Here is a 23,125-nt window from a genome sequence, read left to right as displayed (position 1 = left end):
GTAATTTCTACAGTTGGAAATGGTGAGATTTATAACCTGCATGTCATGATTTATCATCTAAAACTAAAGCAGTTAACAATCTATAAAGCCAGTAGAATGTAAGATACATTGATTTTGCCGTAAAATTTTCTACATAAGAAAATGCCTGTACCAAGTCAGGAAAATGGCAGTTGTTATCCATTCGGTTGAGCTTTGGGTTTTTCCATTTGATAAGGGACTTTCCTTTCGAATTTTCTTCAGAGTTCAGTATTTTTGTAGTTTTACTTTTTAATGCCTGTACCAAGGCAGGAATATGACCGTTGTTTTCCATTCGTTTGGTGTGTTAACTTGAGCTTTTGGCTTTGCCATTCCATAAAGGACTTCCCGTTTGAATATTCCTAGAAGTTAGGCATTTTTGTTATTTATCATTTCTTTTTTAAAATAATTACATCTACGAATAAAGATTCTTTGAAAGTTACTGACATCAGGCTAAAGTTACGGACATCCCTATTGGTATAAGGAAAAAAGTTACGGACAAGTTGTTTTGAAGTTACGGACATCATAAGTGTTTTGGCAAATCGTGCTGTAATCGTTTATTTTGTAGTAACAAACCACGTTTTACATTGCAGAGTTTCCCTAAAAGATTCATATAACTTTTTAATCACTGAACATTTCTTTTGTATTCATGGTATTATAATTATATAGGAGCAAACTTCCTAACCGAAGCCAGGCGGCTCCATCTTGGGCTGTGGGTAACTTAAGTTACCCACGGCCGTTTAAGCACAGTGCAGGTTTAATCCACCATTTTCTACATTTGAAAATGCCTGTACCAAGTCAGGAATATGACAGTTCTTTTCCATTCGTTTTTGATGCGTTTTGTTATTTGATTTTGCCATGTGATTATGGACTTTCCCAATTGATCTTCCTCTAAGTTCAGAATTTTTGTGATTTTACTTTTTTTTTTGTAAATGGAAAAATGTTAAATTTGTCGTCTACGCGCTCCAACTTTATAAATTTGCCTCAACAAAATGTGATGAAAGTTAAATATAATGCTTATTACCACTTCAACAATAAGCAAAACCCCATACCACATAGAAAATCATATAAAACCCCGATGTCATTATATGAAAAAGAGGACTGCTTCAAATGTCATCAGCACCACTGAACCAAAATGTACATATGATACATGTGCGGATAATAAGCATGTTCCAGAGAGGTATACAGCCGGTAAAAACATAAATTAAAGCTGGTACTCCAGGAATTTATTCGCATAGGAGTATTTTCACCTAATTTGAAACAAAGCTTCTGTTTTTTATCTTTATTATACACAGAATTTCTGTAGCCGTTTAATCTCGCACTCGTCGTTTAATCGCTATTTTAGGAGGAAAATGATAACTTTATTTTGAAATGTTGTTTTTTAGTGCAAATCTTTTTTATTGTTACTTCCAGAAAGTTTTATTGTGAATTTGTAACTTATTGTGTCTTTGCTAAAACAGAAGCAACATTGAAAGATCAAGTTTTCAGTGTTTACTTAGAAGGTAATATTTTGACACTAGATTTCCCAATGACAGCAATGAAAAAATCCGAAAACCCTGGGTAAAATTGATATCCAGGAACATTGCAAAACATTTTCACCAGTTTCAAAGGCGGTTTCGGGTTAAAGAAATAACAGAAATAAATTAATAAATAATCATTTGAAAAAAACAGTTGAAATTTTATATTACAGTCAAATATAGTATGTCAAAACTATGTAAGCATCCTCTACAATGAAAGAAAATTTGTCTTTTCGGACACAATGCGAAATGCTTAATTTCTTACAGCATAAAACTCTCAATGTGTTCCCTGTGTGGATAAAAAAAAAACACGCTACGATCTCCATGCATAGCCTGCCTATTCTCTAATTTTACACCTGACAATGATTCTCATTCACTACACCGAAAAGTGGACGACATATTTTGTCTGTTGTATAAATGAGGATGGTGCACATTCTGTATGTACCTGTCCCAAGTCAGGAGCCTGTAATTCGGTGGTCGTCGTTTTTTGCTGTATATCAAATTTGTTTTTTGTCTGAATTGTTTTTCATTTGTCATTTCGGGGCCTTTTATAGCTGACTATGTGGTATGGGTTTTCCTCATTGATGAAGGCCATACGGTGACCTATAGTTGTTTTAATTTCTGAGTCATTTTAGTCTCTTGTGGAGAGTTGTCTCATTGGCAATCATACCATATCTTCTTATTTTGATATTATGAAAAATTCTCAAGTCATGAAAATAAGACGAAAAAAACAATCGAACAAGGATTGAAGTGACACTCGATATCTCTCTCTCCCGGAGTAAAAGTGATAACAAGAAATGTTTCACTTGTCTGACATAATGTCGGCACATATCCTTTGAAAAGTGTTATAATGTTTGTCTGTGCACAATTATATTATTAATCTATGGTATATTTTATCAGATTAAGACAATATTTGTTGTGTTTGGATTGCAACTGCAATAAAACAGGATTTTCTTTCTTGATTTGCGAGTTTTGATTTTTTTGAATTCTGAATGATCATTCTCGGCTTTCGTAATCATCACTTTCTTCGTCCGTTGAAACCTTTACGATTTTTTCAGTGCCGTTTTGTTTTTATAACGGGACGTAACACTACTACTAACCGTGTTTGAAATAAGCCCCGCCTCCCTACTACCTTATAAGGAATATAAATGGACGTAACACCACTACTAACCGTGTATGAGATAAGCCCCGCCTCCCTACTAACCTAATATGAAATATACACGAGGGCGCTTTTAAGGTAGCACAATACAAAGATTTTTTCACTCCCAATCAGACAACTTTAAACTAATGTAATTCATTTCATCCTTCTTTATATTTTATAAAGGAGGTAACAAAAGAAAGAAGAAAGATTAATCTTTCAAGTTGTGATAATTTCATTATGACATAATTATTACATAATTAATTATTATGTTATTAGTTGCTATGTTGTGATGACCACACTTGAATGAATTTGAATGAATGAATTTTATTTCTCATAAACTACAAGTTACATAGTTACAGAGAATATATAAACAATTACATAAAATATTGAAGCACATGTGAACAATACAAACATAAACATTAAATTACAAACTAACCAGGAGGAGTGACCCTCACATTTATAATTTTTATAAATCTACAAAGTTTTTCAAGAACAATATGATTATTAGAGCTCATTAATTGTTGATATTTATAAATATTTGGACGAAGAGTACAATAGTATGGTAACAACCTCTTTCTTTCTTGAGTAAGAGTATTACATGACATAACATAATGATATTCATCACCTACGTCACTTGATTCGCAAAGATGGCACAACCTATCATTTCTTGATATGTTATTCCACCTTCCCGTCTCGATAGGTAATCGGTGACTTCCACATCTAAATTTACACAATAAAAATTGATTATATATTGACAATTTGGGAAAATAGCTTTCTAATTTAATATCAGTTTTAAAAATTCTATAACATAAGCATTTAGGAGTAGTGTTAATTTCGCTTAGGCAATTCTGCAAAAACTGGTCTTTAAGTTTCAACTCAATACTTTTGATTACCCATTTATCTAACATTTGATTCGACCAGATATTTGACATTCCACAGGTATCAAAAACAGTTTTTACAAATGATATCCATTTACAGTTAAGACCATAGTTATGAAAATTAATATACAATAGTTTGTATAAAAGACATGAAATTTTACTTTCTTTACCACATAGTAATCTACATAAGAAACTAACCATACGAACTTTGGCATTAACAATTACATGATATCTACCCAGTTCAGCATAGACAATACAGCTAGGTGTACTCTGTTTTAAATGTAGAACAAGCTTACAAAATTTTAAATGTACACGTTCTATCAAATCAAAATTTTCAAATCCCCAAATTTCCGAACTATAAAGAAGAATAGGTAAAACTATCTTATCAAACATGTCTAACTGACATTCTATAGTCAAACTGTTTTGTCTACACTTTTTTAAAATACCATACATTGCTTTTGTAGCTTGTTCACAAATATATTTTCGGGTCTTTAAAAAAGAACCACTTCTAGCAAAAAATATACCGAGGTATTTATACTCAGTTACAATTTCTAATTCTCTATTCTGTATAACAAATCTAATATTTTTGGGTTGTATCCCTTTGGAGAATATAAGAACTTTTGTCTTGTTAACATTTATTTTGAGTTGCCATTTTTCACAGTAATCATCAAATTCATTTAACATGTTTTGTAAATCTTCACTACTCTCGGAAAACATCACAGTGTCATCCGCATATAATAACATAAATATTTTTAAAAATACTGTTAACTCGTGTTCGAGGTCATCACTAATAGAATTTACACCAAGTACATCTTTGCCTTCAAAAAAATGTTGTAAATCATTTAAAAATATTGCAAACAGAGCAGGGGAAAGATTTTCTCCCTGTCTTATTACACCCATTTCACAAGTAAATAACTCTGATTTCTCACCATTAAATATAATGCGTGATTTTACATTTTCGTACATATTTTGTATAATACGGAAAAATTTGCCATTTATATTATTCTCTAAAAGTTTAAATAATAAAAAATTTCTTTGTATAAAATCAAAAGCCTTTTCAAAATCGACAAAGGCACAGTAAAGTTTCTTCTTTCTTAATCTAAGTAACTCGAATAGTGCATATACTGAAAATAAATGATCAGTAGTTGAGTATCCATGTCTGAAACCTGCTTGATTTTCTAGTAAAATAGAGTACTCATCAAGATAATCACACAATCTAGTGTTTAAAATAGAAGTAAAAATCTTACCAAGACATGACAAAAGAGTGATAGGACGGTAATTCTGTGGTTCGGCAGAGCTACCTTTGTTCTTAAAGACTGGTATGACATTACCTATAATCCATGCCTCGGGTAAAATACCCGAATCAAAAATAATATTAAATATATACACATAAATATCAATCATACAATCAATAGACGAGGAAATGTATTCATTTACAATCATATCGTCACCCGACGATTTGTTATTTTTTATATGTTTTATAGCTTTTAATATTTCTTCAGCTGTAATACTTTCATTTAACATAGAATTTGAACATTCTTGACTAACATCATTGTTAATATCATAAGTATCTCCTTCATACTTATTTTTGTTTATATCTTTAAAAAAAGTAAACAATGACTCAGTGGTGATATTACAATTGTTTTTATGTTTAACTTTATTCCAAATTTTCCAAAATTCCCTGGGGTTTTTGAATCTCATATTTCTCATCTTAGTGCGCAAGTTTTCGTTATATAGTTTAATATTCTCATCCATGACTTTTTTGTAATGTTTTTCTGACTGTCGAAGTCTTTCTTTAAATAAATTAGAACCATAGTGTTTATAAAGTCTTCTGCTTTTTCTAAATTCTTGTCTAACCTTTTTACAGTCTTTATTAAACCAATCTTTGTTTGAAAAAATCCCTTCCCCGCCAATGTTTTTTAGCATTTACGGAATGTAAAAACTTCTTTGTCTCTAATTAGTACAACACAATAATTCTCAGTGTTTAACGATTCTCTAAGCATCCACATAGACTAGACAAACTAGAGAACCGTTTGTCCATGACAGGATTAGGTAACCTCTTCAGTAGTAAAACTCTGAAACTCATAAATATACTTACGACTACGATTGACTGCTAAGAAAAAGTCAGTATGCTTACGATTAATTTAAGTCTGATGTTTTTTGTGAATGCAACTCCTGAGTTTAAATAAAACGGGATATTAACGATCTTGAGTACTGTTTGTTAACTGTAGGTTTTCCAGGGGTGGATGTTTCCTCAGGAGTTCATAAGACATGGAAGATTTGCAATCTTATTTTTTGCTTGTCAATTATCTTTTGACCTTGTGAAATGTAACTCGGATGTATGGTAATAACATCTTTTTGCGAAATAAAGCAGGTTAAATCGTGAGTAAACTTATCTAAGATTTTTTAGTAATTTAATACAATACATGCATTTTCAATAATAATTCAAAATAAAAATTTACTTATTGCAATTCACTTTTGTTTATTAAATTATCATTCATATGTTCATAATAATAAATTACTTGAACTGTAAACAAAACTTTGATTCTTTTTTTAAATACTAAAGCTTTTCTACCTCAGGAATAGATTACCTTAGCTGTATTTGTACAACATTTAGGAATTTTTGGTCCTCAAAAGCTCTTCAACTTCGTACTTTATTTGGCCTTTTAAACATTTTTGATTCGAGCGTAACTGATGAGTCTTTTGTAGAAGAAACGCGCGACTGGCGTAAATAGAAAATTTCAATCCTGGTATCTATGATGAGTTTATTTATTGCGTTTGAATTTTATTTCAGGAGCGTTTCTGATACCATTTTTATTTTTCCTGATATTTTGTGGCATACCACTATTTTTTATTGAGACTGCAATGGGACAATTCAGCGGCAAAGGAATGCTTCAAGTATGGGACATTTGTCCAATGTTCAAAGGTTGGTATGGTTGTACTAAAAAATTGTAAAATATTGGAAAATTCGTATGCATATAAGAGGATATTAAGTTCAATAACGTTAAAGTTTTAAAGAAATGTTCTATTTGTCCAATGTTTAATGATGTGTGTGTAAGCATGATGGTTTCAACATTATGCATATTCATACAAATGTTTGTTTTATTTAATGTTAAAAGGTTTGACAAAAAGGTATTCCCTTATGTACTCATACCCGTAAAATCTTTTCAACTTCATGATTTGTTTGGCCTTTTAGATTTAAATGTTTTGATTCGAGCTTTATACTGATTTGTCCGTAGATTGCAGGCGAAACGCTAATCGAAAGTACAAAATTGTAAGCCTGGTATCTTTGGTGTGTTATAATACAATATTTTATTAAGGAAAGGATTTCCATGCATGTAAAAGATTGCTTTTAAAATACGGGTATGCATTTCGAATAAGAGTAATTAATAATTACCCCATTGGTTTGCAATATCGATCTTTCACTTTCCTGTTTTACGTTGAACGATTCAACACATGGCAAGACATTGTATTCGTTGTACGGATAATGTTATTATTAAACTATGCTTATCAGGCATTTTGTATTAAGGTACACCAAGTAAAGTGCAATGCTTATATTTTGTTTCGTCAGGTCTTGGGTTTGGATTCCTGGTACCAAATTTGATGTGGAATGTATATTATACGGTAATTTTCGGATGGGCTTTGTACTATATCGGGAACTCATTTATCAGTCCTTTACCTTGGACAACATGCGATAATGAATGGAACAGTCATAGCTGTGCATTAGACAGTAGTTTCATTGGCCGTCTAGGAAACCCGGACACATTTTCTTACCTTGATACAAATGGAACAGATAATGCGACTCGCCATCTCAACATCACTTCATCGCTGACATTGACCAATCAAAATGTCTCTTGGATAACAGCTCAAGAGGAATTTTGGCAGTAAGATCTGTTTATTTCTGTGGTTTGTATTGACCGAGTCTAAAAGTTTTATCATTTGTCATAGAGGAAGGGGGTTAATGTCATATGTATTCTAATATGGTGCTGTTCACTGGTAAATAACATTATTATATGACCACAAAATTTTAAAGATAAAATCAATTGCCCTTGTCATTTTCTTAAGAGATTTATAGATCTTAAGTTTATATATTTTTAATAATTGCAGAACTGTTGTGAAGTAACTCTTTGTAAATTATAAACGTGTATCCGCTTTTTCCGTCAACCAATTTGGTAAAAATTGAGAATGGAAATGGGGAATGTGTCAAAAAGACAACAACCCGACCATAGAACAGACAACAACAAAAGGTCACCAATAGGTCTTCAATGCAGCGAGAAACTATACTTTTGATTAGATTAGAAATTTCTTTTATATTCTATGGAATATGACCTGCATATATGATCATATATATATTTCTTTTTGGTTAGTCGGCTTGGGCGAATGACTGAAATTATAAGTTGTTTATAAGAAATTAAACACATTTTAGACAATATTAAGAGAAATTGCATCAACACTGGTTATATATGTATTAAAGAAGACGACGTTTCAAAAGAACAGAATCCATAAGTTCCTGTGTAAAACCATTTAAATAGTGTTGGTCAACTTGAATTTAGTGGCTTCAAGTCTCATTTAAGTATTATAAATGCCATTTCAGGATCAATGTGCTACAGATGTCGACTGGTGTACATGAGATTGGTCACCTAAACTGGCGAATGATACTTTGTTTGTTAGGTGGGTGGGTACTGATCGGCCTTTGCATATTCAAGGGAGTCAAATCTGTTGGAAAGGTTGGTACCAGTTTCATCCTACTTCAAATCCGTCATGTTACCAAAAGGTAATAATCCAACCTATAGATAAAAGACGTCATTTACAAAAACGCGTCTCTTACGTTATTTGTAGTAAAAACAGACAAAGACAGATCATATATTACTTGAATGTTATGGAATAAATGTGCATAGTGCAATTTATGAAAAATACCAGCCTTATAATTTGTTGCAGTAAACGCGCGATTCATATACGTCATATTAGAGGCCCCGGTAGCCGAGTATTCTAAGTAGTTACTAATGTAATCACTATCCAGACAACACTGAGGTTGGGAGTTCGAACCCCGCTCGTGCAGGTGCACTCGACTCCAATCTTATTTGACTAGGATTGTCAGTTTTCCTATCGAAGGTCGGTAGTTTTCTCTGGGCACGTCGGCTTCCTCCACCAATAAAAACTGGCCGCCACGGAATAGCCTAAATGTGGTGATTAAAAGTGGTGTTAAACACCACAAATCAAATGAATCAAAATCTACGTCATATTCATCAGTGGCGTTCAAATCTTCGTCATATTCATCAGTGGCGTTCAAATCTACGTCATATTCATCAGTGGCGTTCAAATCTACGTCATATTCATCAGTGGCATTCAAATCTACATCATATTCATCAGTGGCGTTCAAATCTACGTCATATTCATCAGTGGCGTTCAAATCTACGTCATATTCATCTGTGGCATTCAAATCTACGTCCTATTCATCAGTGGTGTTCAAATCTACGTCATATTCATCAGTGGCGTTCAAATCACAACAGCTGGAAAGCCAAACTCAATAATCCAACAATTCAAAACAGCAAAGACAACTATAGCTAAGGTTATCTATGACTAGGGCTAATAAAATGTGTATGTGAAAATTTTAATGTTTACGACATTGCAATGAACATAGAAAGAAAAGAAAAACGTAACGAGTGCAATATTTAAACTCTTGTCATATATGTTGAAATTTGAATGTGTAAAATATATTTGCGGAATTCTGATATTGATTGATATGGTTTCCATGAATACAGAACTTGTTAAACGTAAAAAGAGGTAAACTGACCTTGAGAGTAAAGAGAATCCGAAAGTCATAATCAAGTTGTTCAAGAAACGGTAAAGGCCGCTATAGAAACAAAACATAATTATAATGTATAATAAGTCCAGTACCAATTGTAAAGGTACCAAATAACCAATTAACTTTTACTGGATGCTGATATAAAATCCTTTATTCATATTTTCAAGACTAAATCAGATTTACACTCCAATTGCAAGGACAGAAAAAAAAATAACCTAACTCTCAATAAGTTATTTCTTTTAATAATAGCTTTTCGACGGTTTCGGTTCTTATATTCTTAGCTTTCAATCTTTCAAATATTCGGCTTCGGCCTCACTCCCTTTCGGTTTTACTCATCCTCTATGGATACGTAGGGGTCAGTAGCGAACAATACAACTTATATTGGTTGCATGTTTTACAGGTGGTCTACGTCACAGCTACACTGCCCTATATACTACTAACAATCATACTGATCAGAGGTTTGACTTTGGACGGTTCAATAAATGGTGTTATTCTGTATCTACGACCAGACTTTAGCAAGCTGTTGAAAACTCAGGTATGTTGAGATTCAGATATTTATGCTTTTAAATACGATACTATATGTGTATTCTCCATCAGAGATTTTAAAGCATGTAAACGCTTGCATTCAGTTAAAATGTTAACAAGGAAACTAGTGGATGTTGTTGCAGGTACAGGGGTGTTACGAGAGCGATATGCGCGTGTATTCTATTCTATTAGATATATATATTGATATACGTGAAGGTAAACATATGAAATCTTGTTCATTTGATATATACACGCAGGTATTTATGTGTATAGTTCTTTAAGAGGTGTTCTTAACATTGGGTGTTCTTATTCCAATTTAGTTGCAAGAAAAAGGAATTTGTAGCGACCAAAGTTTAATATTTGGGTTTCTTATCATAAAAATGGAAATTACAGTTATATTGGATTTTTTTTAAATTTACATTTGACTGATTTTTTTTTAATATTAACACATAATATTGAATACTTCAGATCTGGATTGAAGCCGCGCTACAAGTATGTTACTCGCTAGGACCAGGCAGTGGGATTCTTATAACACAAGCGAGCTTCAATAAGTTTGACAATAATTTAATCAGGTATCACGCAAGAATTTTATATCTTAGTTTGTAGAGGTCAGTGGTTAAGAACTGACATGATTATAATGTGTCTGTTGGTATAATGTGATTTACACGTTTTAGTGTACTATTATATATATATATATATATATTTCATTATTTATGCATTTCTCAGTCCTGGTGTTCTTCGTTTAAATATACTGTATTCCTGTCACGTAATGTTGTCATTTTAACGGTACTATTAAGTAAACATAGTCATATAGGCGGTGGGTTTGGCTAGCTATAACACTAGGTTCAACAAACCATTTTGTTCTAAAAATGTCCTGAACAAAGTCAGGAATGTGGCATTTGTTATCTACAATCTGTTTCTATGTTTCATAACATTTACTTTTGTAGCAATACAGTGTTTATGTACTGTTGTTCCGTTGTTTTCTTCATAAAATTTATGTGTTTCCCTCGATTTTCAGTTTGTTACTGAATTTATTTTCACTTAATCGAAGTAGCGGAATACTGTTGCCTTGATTTGTAAATTCTAAAATTCCCTGATGTAAAAACAATCAATTTCATAGAAACTAAAACTCGCTCTGGAAATGTTGACCTAAGAGATACATTCAGCTATTCTTTTTTATGAAAATCTGTCGATGTTCTTAATTCCATTATGTTTTATTGTATTAATATATAGAAGAAATTTAAGGTAATTATACCTTTGGGTATTAGAAGGCCACCATCAGTGGTATTGACCCGAAGCTATTATTGAAATATTTCGTTTTAGACAAATATGTTTTTTTCCCAATAGTATCCATAAGTGAAATGTCTGTTTATGCTACAAACGTAGACTTAAATAATATTATGCATTTGTTGTTTGTTATTAGAAACGAGTTTTTAATCCTTGATTATTTTATTGCAGGGACTCCATAATGTTCTCGATGATCAGTGAATTCACCAGTATTTTTTCGGGGCTTGTTATTTTTACAGTCCTAGGCTTTATGGCCGGAGAGATGTCAATTCCTTTGGAGAAAATTGTGAAAGGAGGTAATTTTGTTTTCACAATAGAAGGAAAAATATAAAATAAACTACATTTAAAGACATTAGCCATGCGATTAAAAGGGACTATTTTTTTATAACAGCTACATAAAAAAAAAACCACCATTCGATTAAAATAGTATGTATTATAGCCAGCATTTTGTTTTTTAACTAGTTTTCTTCACTTTTTAACCAGTCGTTTGTTTTATAGCCATCAATGAACAGGTTATATTGATGACTTTTTTTCAGGACAAGGTTAACCTTGCCTAAACTCAGGTTGTTGCATATATACGTTATAACTGGTTTTTTAAAGTCTCTACCACATAAGGTAAGCTTCAAAGCTCGGTATATTGTATTGATATTTGTCTATTTTGAATATCGTAACTATTTTAACGTCTGTATACTTTTTTGTTATATATGTCGTTAGAATTAGTATCCCGAAATCATATTATATAAAGCATACGTTGTATATACACGTATAGCAATTAGTTACCTTGGTACAGTGTATCCTATTTCATTATATGTAGACAATACATTGCCATGTATCGTTTATTTCGTTGACTATAAAAAAAGAAGACGTGGTTATATTTGCCAATGACACAACTCTTCACAAGAGACCAGATGACACATCAATTAACGCCTATAGGTCACCGCACGGCTTTCAACAACGAGCGAAGCTCATACCACATAGTCAGCTATAAAAGGCCCCAAAATGACAAATGTAAAACAATTCAAACGAGAAAACTAACGGCCTAAGTTATGTAGTATATTTATATATACATTAATACTTAACGATGCAACCTGGTTTTCGTAGTTTTTTCGTGTTTTGCATATCCAAAAATCAAAACAAATCAGTCATTGTAAGGGAAAAATTAAAAAAAAAAAAAAGAAATGAAATTCATTATGTGAACACTTTATTAATGTTCTTTTTTATTTCAGGCCCAGGACTGGCATTCATAGTGTACCCCGAGGCTTTATCAAAACTTCCTGGGGAAAATGTTTGGTCCTGTATATTTTTTGTTATGATTCTATGTGTTGGTCTAGATAGCCATGTGAGCATATAATCTGTATAAATATATTTTGTGTCTCGTTTCTTTCCTTTTCTGATTAGGCAAACAAAAGAATTAAAATCGTTTATAACATAAGTTACAGGATGCGCATTGATGAGGAAATGATCATTAAAATAAAAACACAAAATAAGATATATGACGGCCGTAACTTGACCTATAATGGTTTACTTTTATAACTTGTTACTTGGATGGAGAGTTGTCTCATTGACACTCATACCACATCTTCCTATATATACCCAGTAATGAACAAAAATATGGCCTTTTTGACATCATAACATTCTAAATTGTATAGATGAAATTAAAATACAGGGTGTGCGTTGGAAGAGCGTTACTAGATTAACTTTACTCAGAACCATACAATTTAAACATTATTATTGTTCCTGAACCATTTTCGAATTTATACATCCTTGGCTTTCGAGTATTCGACTTTGGGCAGTCCTGATGAAAGCGCTTTGGGTGCATGTAATTCTGGATTGCAAATGTTTACAAACGTTATGACCCAAACGGGTCTACAGAAGAATAAACATATATTAAAATGATTTATATTTTGATTTAGTTTGTAACAGTAGAAGCCCTTATTGGAGTTTTTACAGATGGTTTCCATAGACTACGAAATAGACGTGAGCTCGTCACTGTAGCCTGGTGCCTAGGAAGTTTTGTTTTAGGATTAATATTTTGTACACAGGTGAATAGTAAATCTTTGAAGTTGTATTTTTCAATAATACAGAAATTCGGTTTAATTTACATATAGTTGTTAGACTGAAATATATCATGCACACTAAGAACGAGAACCAATGACCAATAGATATCAATAAATACTATAAATAAAGGCAACAGTAGTATACCGCTGTTCGAAACTCATAAATCGACAGAAAAAGAACCAAATCCGGGTTACAAACTAAAACTGAAGGGAAACGCATTAGATATAAGAGGAGAACAACGACACAATAGTAACACAACATTCAAATGTTACACACAGAGAAACGAACATTAGCATTAGACAAAATAGTAAACCTATAAGTAGTTCCTTGAGAATTTGATAGGGATTTACGACGTGAATATAAATGTCCACTGGAAAATGGCAGTATATTAATATAGGGATAGACATTAAGTTTTGCAAAGATCAACTTGCGAACCCGTCACATAATTGTTACAATTATAGTTCATATAAGGTGCGGATAGCATGTCGCTCTTTTTAAACACGGGATAACTCATTCAAAGTTTTCATTCTGACTGGACGTATAGCTGCATAAAACCAATGGCAAAGTCTATCACTAGCTGTCCATTGGTAGGTTGTTGTCTCATTGACTATCATAACATATCTCATCCGTGAGGTATTTCCTGTTTCTATGTGAATGTAAACAAACCGAGAAGATGTGATATGATTGCTGATGAATCAACCATCTACCAGAGACCAAGTGATGAAGAAGTTAAATACTATAGGACATTGTATGGCCTTCGACAATGAACTATCTATACCGGATAGGAGCTATAAGATGTAAAACAAACTTAAGGGGCCCAAAATGACAAACGTAAAACAACTCAAAGGAAAAACTAACGGCTTGATTTATGTACAAACAATAAACGAAAAACAAATATGAAATAAGGCAACAAACAAAAACCACTGAATTACATACACATACAATTTGTGGCGTCAAACATAGTGTTGTTACAGTACACATATAACGTGTTTAATGTTAAGAAGTATATCTTTGTGATATATTTACAGGGAGGAATATACATATTTCAATTAATTGACTGGTATGTTGCTGCCCTATCACTACCTATAATAAGTTTCCTGGAATGTATCCTATTAGGCTGGATTTATGGTAAGTTTATTTTATTGTATAATGACATATTGCAACAGAAATTTATATTCCGTCGATTACTACGTTTTGTTTTTTATAAAAAAAAAAATCACTTTTTATCACGTTAGATTTTCATTCACAGTTATCTGGTATTGAATTAATATTTAAGCGCACAAGGGTTGTCACCAGCCCAGAAGTCAGCACTTCTGTGTTGACTTGTGTTATCATTGATATGTTCATAATTATACATTGACTGTTAACAAAACTTTGAATTTTTGAAATGTTAAGGCTTTTCTACCTCAGGTAAAAAATTAACTTGGCTGTGTTTGGCAAAACTTTTAGGAATTTTTGGTTCTCCATCCTCACCAACATCATCGTACTATATTTGGACTATATTTGGACTTTTTGCTGTTGTTTTTTATTTGGGCGGGTTGTTGTCTCTTTGACACATTCCCCATTTCCATTCTCAATTTTATTTTTAACATTTTCTGATTCGAGCGTCACTGATGAGTCTTTTGCAGACGAGTTTATTTCCATTGTGTTCTTTGTTAAGTTTAATTATTTGCTTCAAGTGAAGGCAATTATGTACACTATGAATAACAAAAGATGTAGATTATTTGCCTTGAGGGGGAAATTGAGCAACAACAAAAATAACAAACAACAAACGGTAGACAACAAAATATTAAAATATTGTCTTGAATGGCAACTAATGGTCTTGTCTATGTGTCAAGTTGTAATGGTTAGATTATTTCGTAAATAATGCCCTATAGACTATCAGAACCTATCAGTGTCTGCTTTTAACACCTTTGTGGTATTAAATATTTTATGAATCAACAGTTCTCTCGACATGGAATAGGTTACAGGGGCCAGCTGAAGCACACCTACTGTTGCGGGATTTTCTAGCTTTATTGAAATTTGAAGACCCAATGGTGGCATTCTGTGGTGTTTGGTTTTGCTCTTTGGTTGGGTTGTTCTCTTTTTGACACATTCCGCATATCCATTCTCAATTCCCCAAAAAGTTCCTAAAGGTAAATCGATACACATAAGAATCACTTATCAAATTTGTTCATTGACAATTTCCCCCTTATTTTGGTTAAATTTAGACACCTAAAATTAGAAAGTTTACCAATCAAAGAGCGTAATAGATAGACGGTATCTAATCTATTTCGTCGTTCAGAATCTAAAGGACTACGAGTTATTTCGTTGTTAATGCCCCTTAAACGAAAACAACGTCAACCTTTGGTTGAATATTTATTGTATGGACGTTGTTAAACAATCACAACGCTCTGATGTATGAGTTAAAATATTGCACTCTTATAAGGCCTATTGATTTAAATCCAATAGTGGATGTCATTACTTACAGAATACCCTTAAGTAGACTTTAGGGTTATTGCATGAATATTGGGAATATTGTCCCGAGTAGAATTTTATATTGTACGAGCTTGCGAGTATTTGTTCTACGATATTTTCCCCAATATTCATGCAATAACCCTTTTATTGTATAGCAATATTATATTTGAAAGTAAAAATTGGTTTGAACTAAGATTTTGTCGTTGATGACGTCATGAATTTTTGAAGATTTATTGCACTAGTGCAATATTAGAATTTATTGCACGCTAACTTTTGGTTACTTTCTGTGGGAAATATTATATTGCTATGCAATAAATTGTGTTATTGCATGACATGATAATTATAAACAACATTACAGGTATGGAAAGATTTTCAAAAGATGTCAACCTAATGTTAGGACGAGGAATTCCGATATTTTTTAGAGTCTGTATTATGTTTGTAACACCTCTAATAATGTTTGTAAGTATAATAATTAGTGTAACAATGAGGTTATTGTATATCATCTTCAATAGTTTTGTTCGACATGTAATGAGGATTATGTTGCAAGAGAAAATAGAAAATGCTTAATTTGTAACTCTGGCGGCATCAGAGATGAATTTCATTATATTTTTATATGCTCTGTATTAAATGATATACAAATCAACATTTAATGAACTAATGAATAGTAAAAATCTTTCTGATATTAACAGTTTGTTCAAATTTATAAGACTAGTCAATATGCATGTAGACTCTCATGGGTAACTCATGTATTTGATGTAATAATATAATATACTGTAATTTGTGATATTTGACTCTCTTTTGCTTTCGTATAACTTGTGTATGTCCGTACAAACTATATTATGTAATATTCATTGTGTGTATTTCTATACCAATGTAATTTGGTTTGTTGAGATATAAAGATATAACTATGTACATGTACCAACTTTTTAAAAACTAATACTAGTAAACAAAAGACTATTAAATTTAAAAAGACCGAAACTTACCGGTTCCAAAGTACAATTTATGCTTCATGATGAAACACTGATTGTTGTACACATCATGAATATCATGACGGGTGCAACATGTGGACCTAAGATCTCCTTTGTCGCCTAGTCGTGTTTTCTTGGTTTTTGCCAAGATTATGTCTGTCTCTTTCGTCTCGGGTATCTCCCGTTTCCTTTTGTTATGAAAATATTTAATATTAATTAACTATTAGTTGTGTACGTTAACACTTATTCAATACAAATAACAGATGTGTGAATAAAAGGTCATTTAGACCTGAATATACACCAGCAGAAAGAAATTCAATACAAATGACAGATGTGTGAATAAAAGGTCATTTAGACCTGAATATATACCATCGAAAAGAAATTCAATACAAATGACAGATGTGTGAATAAAAGGTCATTTAGACCTGAATATATACCATCGAAAAGAAATTCAATACAAATGACAGATGTGTGAATAAAAGTTTATTTAGACCTGAATATAAACCAGCAAAAAGAAATGCAATACAAATGACAGATGTTCGAATAAAAGGTCATTTAGACCTAAGTATAAACACGCAAAAAGAAATTCAACACAAATGACAGATGTGTGAATAAAAGGTCATTTAGACCTGAATATACACCAGCAAAAAGAAATTCAATACAAATGACAGATGTGTGAATTTCAATACAAATGACAGATGTGTGAATAAAAGGTCATTTAGGCCTGAATATACACCAGCGAAAAGAAATTCAATATGAATGAAAGATTATGTGAGTAAAATGTCAAGTGTACAGCAATTTACTTAATAAAATGTCAATTGTACAGCAGTACAAACTATATCTAACAATTAGACAATGCATATAATACATTTGATACTGATAAATAATGTGTTGACAGGTTCTGATTATTTCCACGCTAATTGGATACCAGCCACCTACATACGGTAGTTACAAGTATCCTAAAGTGGCTGCCGCCATTGGAATGATGCTGTCTATCCTGCCTGTAGTACCTATTGTCATATTTGCATTGGTTGCAATTATTCAGGCTGAGGGAGACTCAGTTTATAAAGTAATGCATGTACATATAATCAGTAGTTGATAATACTACGCTACAACATTAGGAGCTATATGATAAAAAAAAAAGTACCTAAACAGAATAATAGCCAAATTAATTTCAGGTCAACTTTGTATGAAGGAGTTTGAACCAATTATTTCTTCATTGATGAACTGTCATTTGGAATAAGCATATTTCATAAACATTATCAGCCGAATAACTGACTCAGTATTGATATTGTTTTAATTAGTGGTGTTTATAAAAGCATGTTGGTATAAATGATCGTTCGTCTAAATTATTAACACTTGTCATTAGGTAGAAATGGCTAATTTCATGCAGAACTCCATTGGCGTATCACACCCTTTTCCCTCCAAAAAAACCATAATATTCGCAAGTAATAAGATGTTTTATACTTGTTAATTGGCTATGGGTATTTATATGAAGACTATTTAAACAATGTTAAATACAAATTCTAACTTTTCCTCGATGATATACAAAATGTAAAATAATAAAACTACCGAACTCCGAGGAAAATTCAAAAATGAATGTCCCCAACCAAATGGCAAAATCCAAAGCACAAACACATCAAACGAATGGATAACGACAGACACGCCTGTTATCGGATATCACCAGAACAGTTTTTTATTTATTTGTTTCAGAAAATAGCAAATGCCTTGAAACCGACATCACAATGGAAACCAGTTAATCAGGAATACGAGGCTGTATGTAAGGAGAATAACGTGAATAACATGAATGCACTGGAGAAAATTAAACTAAACCTGCTGGGCGAGACAAACATTTGAACATTATATGATATTAAAACTTAATATATAATAATGAATCTGATTTAAAGATGCACAATTTAATAATTACGTCTATTTCACTATTGTATATGTATCACAATGTGTTTCCTTGTAATATAAATATAAGGACATGGATAATGTGTTTCCTCAATAAAAGAGGGGCGGAAGATAACAGAGGGACAGTCAAACTCATAGATTGAAAATAAAATGACAACGCCATGGCCAAAAAATAAAAAGACATACAGACAAATAATTATAGTACACAAGACACAACATAGAAAACTAAAGACAAAGCAACACGAACCTACTTTTGTATTAATCATTTCATTTACAGCTTAAAAGACTACTTGTTTCAATTATTTTACTTACAATTTTTTTTAATCTAAAATGAACATGTTATTTTTTGACATGGGTAGTATAAAGAGTGATAACTCAAGCAGATTCATTTGTGTTACTTGATTAAGTTATGAGATATATATATATATATATATTGTAATGCCCCTGACTGTTTATAACATTAGGTGACCTTGTATACACAGGTATGTATTAGTTGTATATTTTGAATAAACTTGTATTTATTCATATTGTCAAAATATAGATTTTTTTTTATAAAGGTGTAGAATAAAGGAAAACGCTTCTATATTGTCTTCTACTATAAAATATATATAAGTATAAGCATCATGCTTCTGGTGAAGAGAGCATCGTCAGTTCAGTAATCCTGATTCCACATGTCTTTTTTGACATCATATGTCATATGGTCATAGTGAACTGGTAATAAAACTTTAAATTGTTTGAAATACTAAAGAGTTCTACCCCAGAAAACGATTATCTAAGTTGTCTGTTTTTGGTAAAACCTTTAAAAATTTCGGATTTGAATGCTCTTCAACTTAGTACTTTGAATGATCTTTTAACTGTTTCTATTCGAGCGTTACTAGAGCGTGACGAAACGCTAGTCTTGAGTTCAAAATAACATATAATATTTATATGATATATAAAAAAAAACTATACGCCTCATTTATAAAAAAGATAATATATTGTGGCAATATTGGAATTAAGAGTTAGTTTGTTAGCTCCCTTGTTAGCTTAAGCGTATTTACATTTTATATAATTACAAATTGTTTACATGAAAACTTTCACCTGTGTTTATGTACACAATAAATTGACTCCTTTTTTAAACCGGTTATTCATAGTTAAAGGTAAGTTGGTGTTTGAAATTGGTTAAATTGCAAATCTTATTTCAAGAAAGTACCATTTGTTAAGTCATTTTGTTAATAATTACATACTGAATTCACATTTGATACATTGTCCAGAATTAATACTTTCCTCCAAGGTAACTATCAGTATTCATTACAGCCATGCTGTTTACTATTAATGTTCTGGACCAATTCGTCTCTTAAATGTAATGCCATTATTTTGGGTTCAAACGCTAGGACTTGGGTATAAAATGGTTTAAATGATACAGTTTAAAAGCCATACTTAAAGTCAGACATTTCCCCACTTTATTTAACTCCTGTATTGTTGTACAACTAACTGTTATAATATTAGAATATTTATTGTGTATTTTGGTATGAAATAAATATGATAATTTAGGTATTATTTCTTTAAGACTGCCCTTCCTAGAATGCTGGCTTATACTTGTCCAAATCATTATCCGGTCAAGTATTAGTTTGTCCTCTTAGGGAATTGTCCGTTATGTCGGTTGTTGTAGACACATGTCCCCTAGTGTGACAAGGTGTCCAGGGCAGAACTGGTCTTCATAGTTTATGTAAAGAACCTGGGTTAATTTGGTTATTTCGTGGCTGCGCTAGCATTAAGTAAAAAGGTATCCAGAAAACGTTACTTTTACTTGAATGTTAGATCAGTCCGTTCACATTTTGATGCCGTGACCATACAAATTGCCCTTAACATTTTTGTTATTTTGTAAAATGGCATATTCAATGGATTATGCAAGCGGTATAAGCCAGCATGATGAAACAAAAATTGAGTATTCTGATAGATTTTCAGATAAAGATGAAGTTAAGTATAGACATGAAAAAGATTTCAATTTTAGTACTCCATTAAAATCATTTGTCACTTTATCTGAAACCTATGCTGATTCTGTAACGGATAAATCTATATTGACACATCCAGATTATAAAGTAGATAGAAAATTTACTCCAAAAAGATATCAAGAACCACATTTTAGTAGGAGACCAAGTTATGAATTGTATGATGATAGGGATAGATTAAATAAGAACCAAGGATCAGATTATCCCTCAAACAAGAGATATGTTGATACCTATTTAAGGATTGATAGTCCTCTGAAAATAGGTATTCCACTGCAAAATACCCCAGTTATGATTTAAATAGGCATGAAGGGGTTAAGCACACATCTTCCCTTGATAACTTGCCAAAACATGTTACCTTGCATGAAAAACGTATAGTAAGAAGAGAAAAAGGGCCTCAATCATTTGATGGCAAAACTATTGACTGGCAAGACTATTTGGTTCATTTTGAACAAGTTGCAGAATGGAATGATTTAGAAAGAGCTAAACAAATTGTTATGAGTCTAAGAGGTCCTGCTCAGAAAATTTTGAGTACTTTAAGTAAACAAAACCTTGGAAATTATAATAAAATAAAAGAAAGTTTAAATAATAGATTTAATCCTAGAGAAAGAGAAGCCGCATATGTTTGCGAATTTGAAGCAAGAAGACATTCTAAAGACGAAACTGTTTCTGAGTATGGTCAAGCTTTAAGAAGGTTAGGTTACTTGGCTTTTCCAAATGAAAAACAAGATTCTGAAATGATGGAAAAAGTGCTAATAAATAAATTCATTAGAGGATTAAATAACTTGGATTTACAAAAGCATGTCCAGTTTCAGCGTGCAAACACGTTGCATACTGCAATTTCATACGCAATTGAATATGAAGCATTTATTAATCCTAAAAATAATATGAGAAAGCCAATGCTAACTAGCAATGAAGTCCTCATTCAAGCAATTAAGGATAATAAAAAGGAAAGTACAGAGTTATTAACTCTTGATCAAGTTGCTAAACTAATTGATTAAAATTAAGTCAACTTAAACATGTTAAAACAGAAACCGAAAATAGGAACGGATATGACCAAAATAGGCCTCCTAGATTTAATAATAGTGGCAGAGGAAGGTATTATAGGAATCAAAACAGCACGACTTACAGAGTCTGCTATAAATGTAATGAGATAGGACATATTCAGTACTATTGTCCATTGAACAATCAGGGAAACGATTAAAAACTGATTTAGAGGCCAATACTTCAGCTGTTAAAAATTTAGAAAGGCCACAAACCAAAATTGAAAGTTTGATATCAGATCCAATTAAGAAAGTTCAAATAAATTTAGTGAATCAAAATTGTTTTTTCGCTTTTTGCAAAATTGATGAAATTGATGTTAAATTTCTTGTTGCTACTGGATCACCACTTGATGACAATTGAACAAGTTTTTGATGCGGATAATGCTGGGTCACATACAGATTCAAAATCTGATGACATATCAGAACAAGTTGATACTTTAAAAGATATTAAATTGCCCAAGCATTTAAAATCTATGTTAGATTAAGTATCATCAGACTTAAAAGATGAAGGGAAGCAAAAACTGTCTTCACTTATACATGAGTATAAAGATATATGCGTTGGTCCTGATGGTTCTCTTGGGCGAACTGATAGAGTAAAACACTATATAGATATATGTATTGCAAAACCTGTAAAGATATCCCCACGAAGAGTAGCTTTGAAACACAGGGATGTTCTTGAAGAAGAATTGAAAAAACTGATTGACAAAAATTTAATTGAACCCAGTTGTAGTCCATGGGCAGCACCAGTGTGCCTTGTGAAGAAAAGGGATGGGTCTATTCGATTCTGTGTGGACTTTAGAAAATTAAATGAAAGAACAGTAAAAGACGCCTACCCTTTACCGAGAATTGATGTCACTCTTGATACCTTGAGTGGTTTTCATGCGTTGATTTAGCCAGTGGTTATTTTCAGGTAGAGTTGTTGCCGAAGAAGACAAACACAAAACTGCATTTTCGACATATAAAGGCTTATATTAGTTTCTTGTAATGCCGATGGGTTTATGCAACTCTCCCGCTACATTTAGCCGGCTCATGAATCAGGTTTTGGATGGTTTACAATGGCATCGTTGTCTTTGCTATCTCGATGACGTCATAATTTATGGAAAAGACTTTGAAACAGCTTTTGATAATTTGAAAACCGTATTTCAGTGTTTTAGAAAAGCAAATCTTAAACTGAAACCGAGTAAAAGCTCGTTTTTTTCAAACAGAAGTCAAATTTTTTTTTGGACACGTTGTCTCTGAGGAAGGCATTAAATGCGATACAGAAAAGATTCAAACGGTTCAGAATTTGCAAACATCATCAAATGTCAAAGAGTTACGAAGTTTTTTTAGGCTTGGCGGGTTATTACCGCCGTTTCATACCAGATTTTGCAACTATCGCTCATCCTCTGACACAGTTAACTCAAAAGAATAAATCATTTATTTGAGATGATAAATGTAAAATCGCGTTTGAGACGTTAAAAGAATGCTTAACAACTGCACCAACATTATCATTTCCAAGTGAAGATGGCGCTTACATACTAGATGCTAT

The 23,125-nt window shown here is 32.1% G+C and overlaps 1 protein-coding gene across 1 annotated transcript in view; it reads left to right on the top strand.

Annotated features, from left to right (window-relative positions):
* Window positions 1-20,098, top strand: part of LOC139484639 (sodium- and chloride-dependent glycine transporter 1-like) — a 29,779-nt gene extending 9,681 nt beyond the window's left edge. Inside the window, exons 3-14 of the mRNA XM_071268467.1 lie at window positions 6,346-6,477; window positions 7,123-7,435; window positions 8,146-8,278; window positions 9,758-9,892; window positions 10,351-10,454; window positions 11,341-11,465; window positions 12,396-12,508; window positions 13,083-13,211; window positions 14,256-14,355; window positions 16,043-16,143; window positions 17,551-17,721; window positions 18,366-20,098. Coding sequence (XP_071124568.1) covers window positions 6,346-6,477; window positions 7,123-7,435; window positions 8,146-8,278; window positions 9,758-9,892; window positions 10,351-10,454; window positions 11,341-11,465; window positions 12,396-12,508; window positions 13,083-13,211; window positions 14,256-14,355; window positions 16,043-16,143; window positions 17,551-17,721; window positions 18,366-18,509 — 1,700 coding nt within the window. The 3' untranslated portion in view covers window positions 18,510-20,098. The remainder of the gene's footprint in view (window positions 1-6,345; window positions 6,478-7,122; window positions 7,436-8,145; window positions 8,279-9,757; window positions 9,893-10,350; window positions 10,455-11,340; window positions 11,466-12,395; window positions 12,509-13,082; window positions 13,212-14,255; window positions 14,356-16,042; window positions 16,144-17,550; window positions 17,722-18,365) is intronic.
* The last annotated feature ends 3,027 nt before the right edge of the window (window positions 20,099-23,125 follow it).

Source organism: Mytilus edulis, chromosome 8 (genome assembly GCF_963676685.1).
Source record: "Mytilus edulis chromosome 8, xbMytEdul2.2, whole genome shotgun sequence".
NCBI classification, from domain to species: Eukaryota; Metazoa; Mollusca; class Bivalvia; order Mytilida; family Mytilidae; genus Mytilus; species Mytilus edulis.
The sequence above is the reverse complement of the archived record's forward strand: the minus strand, read 5'-3'. Positions and strand labels throughout refer to the sequence as shown.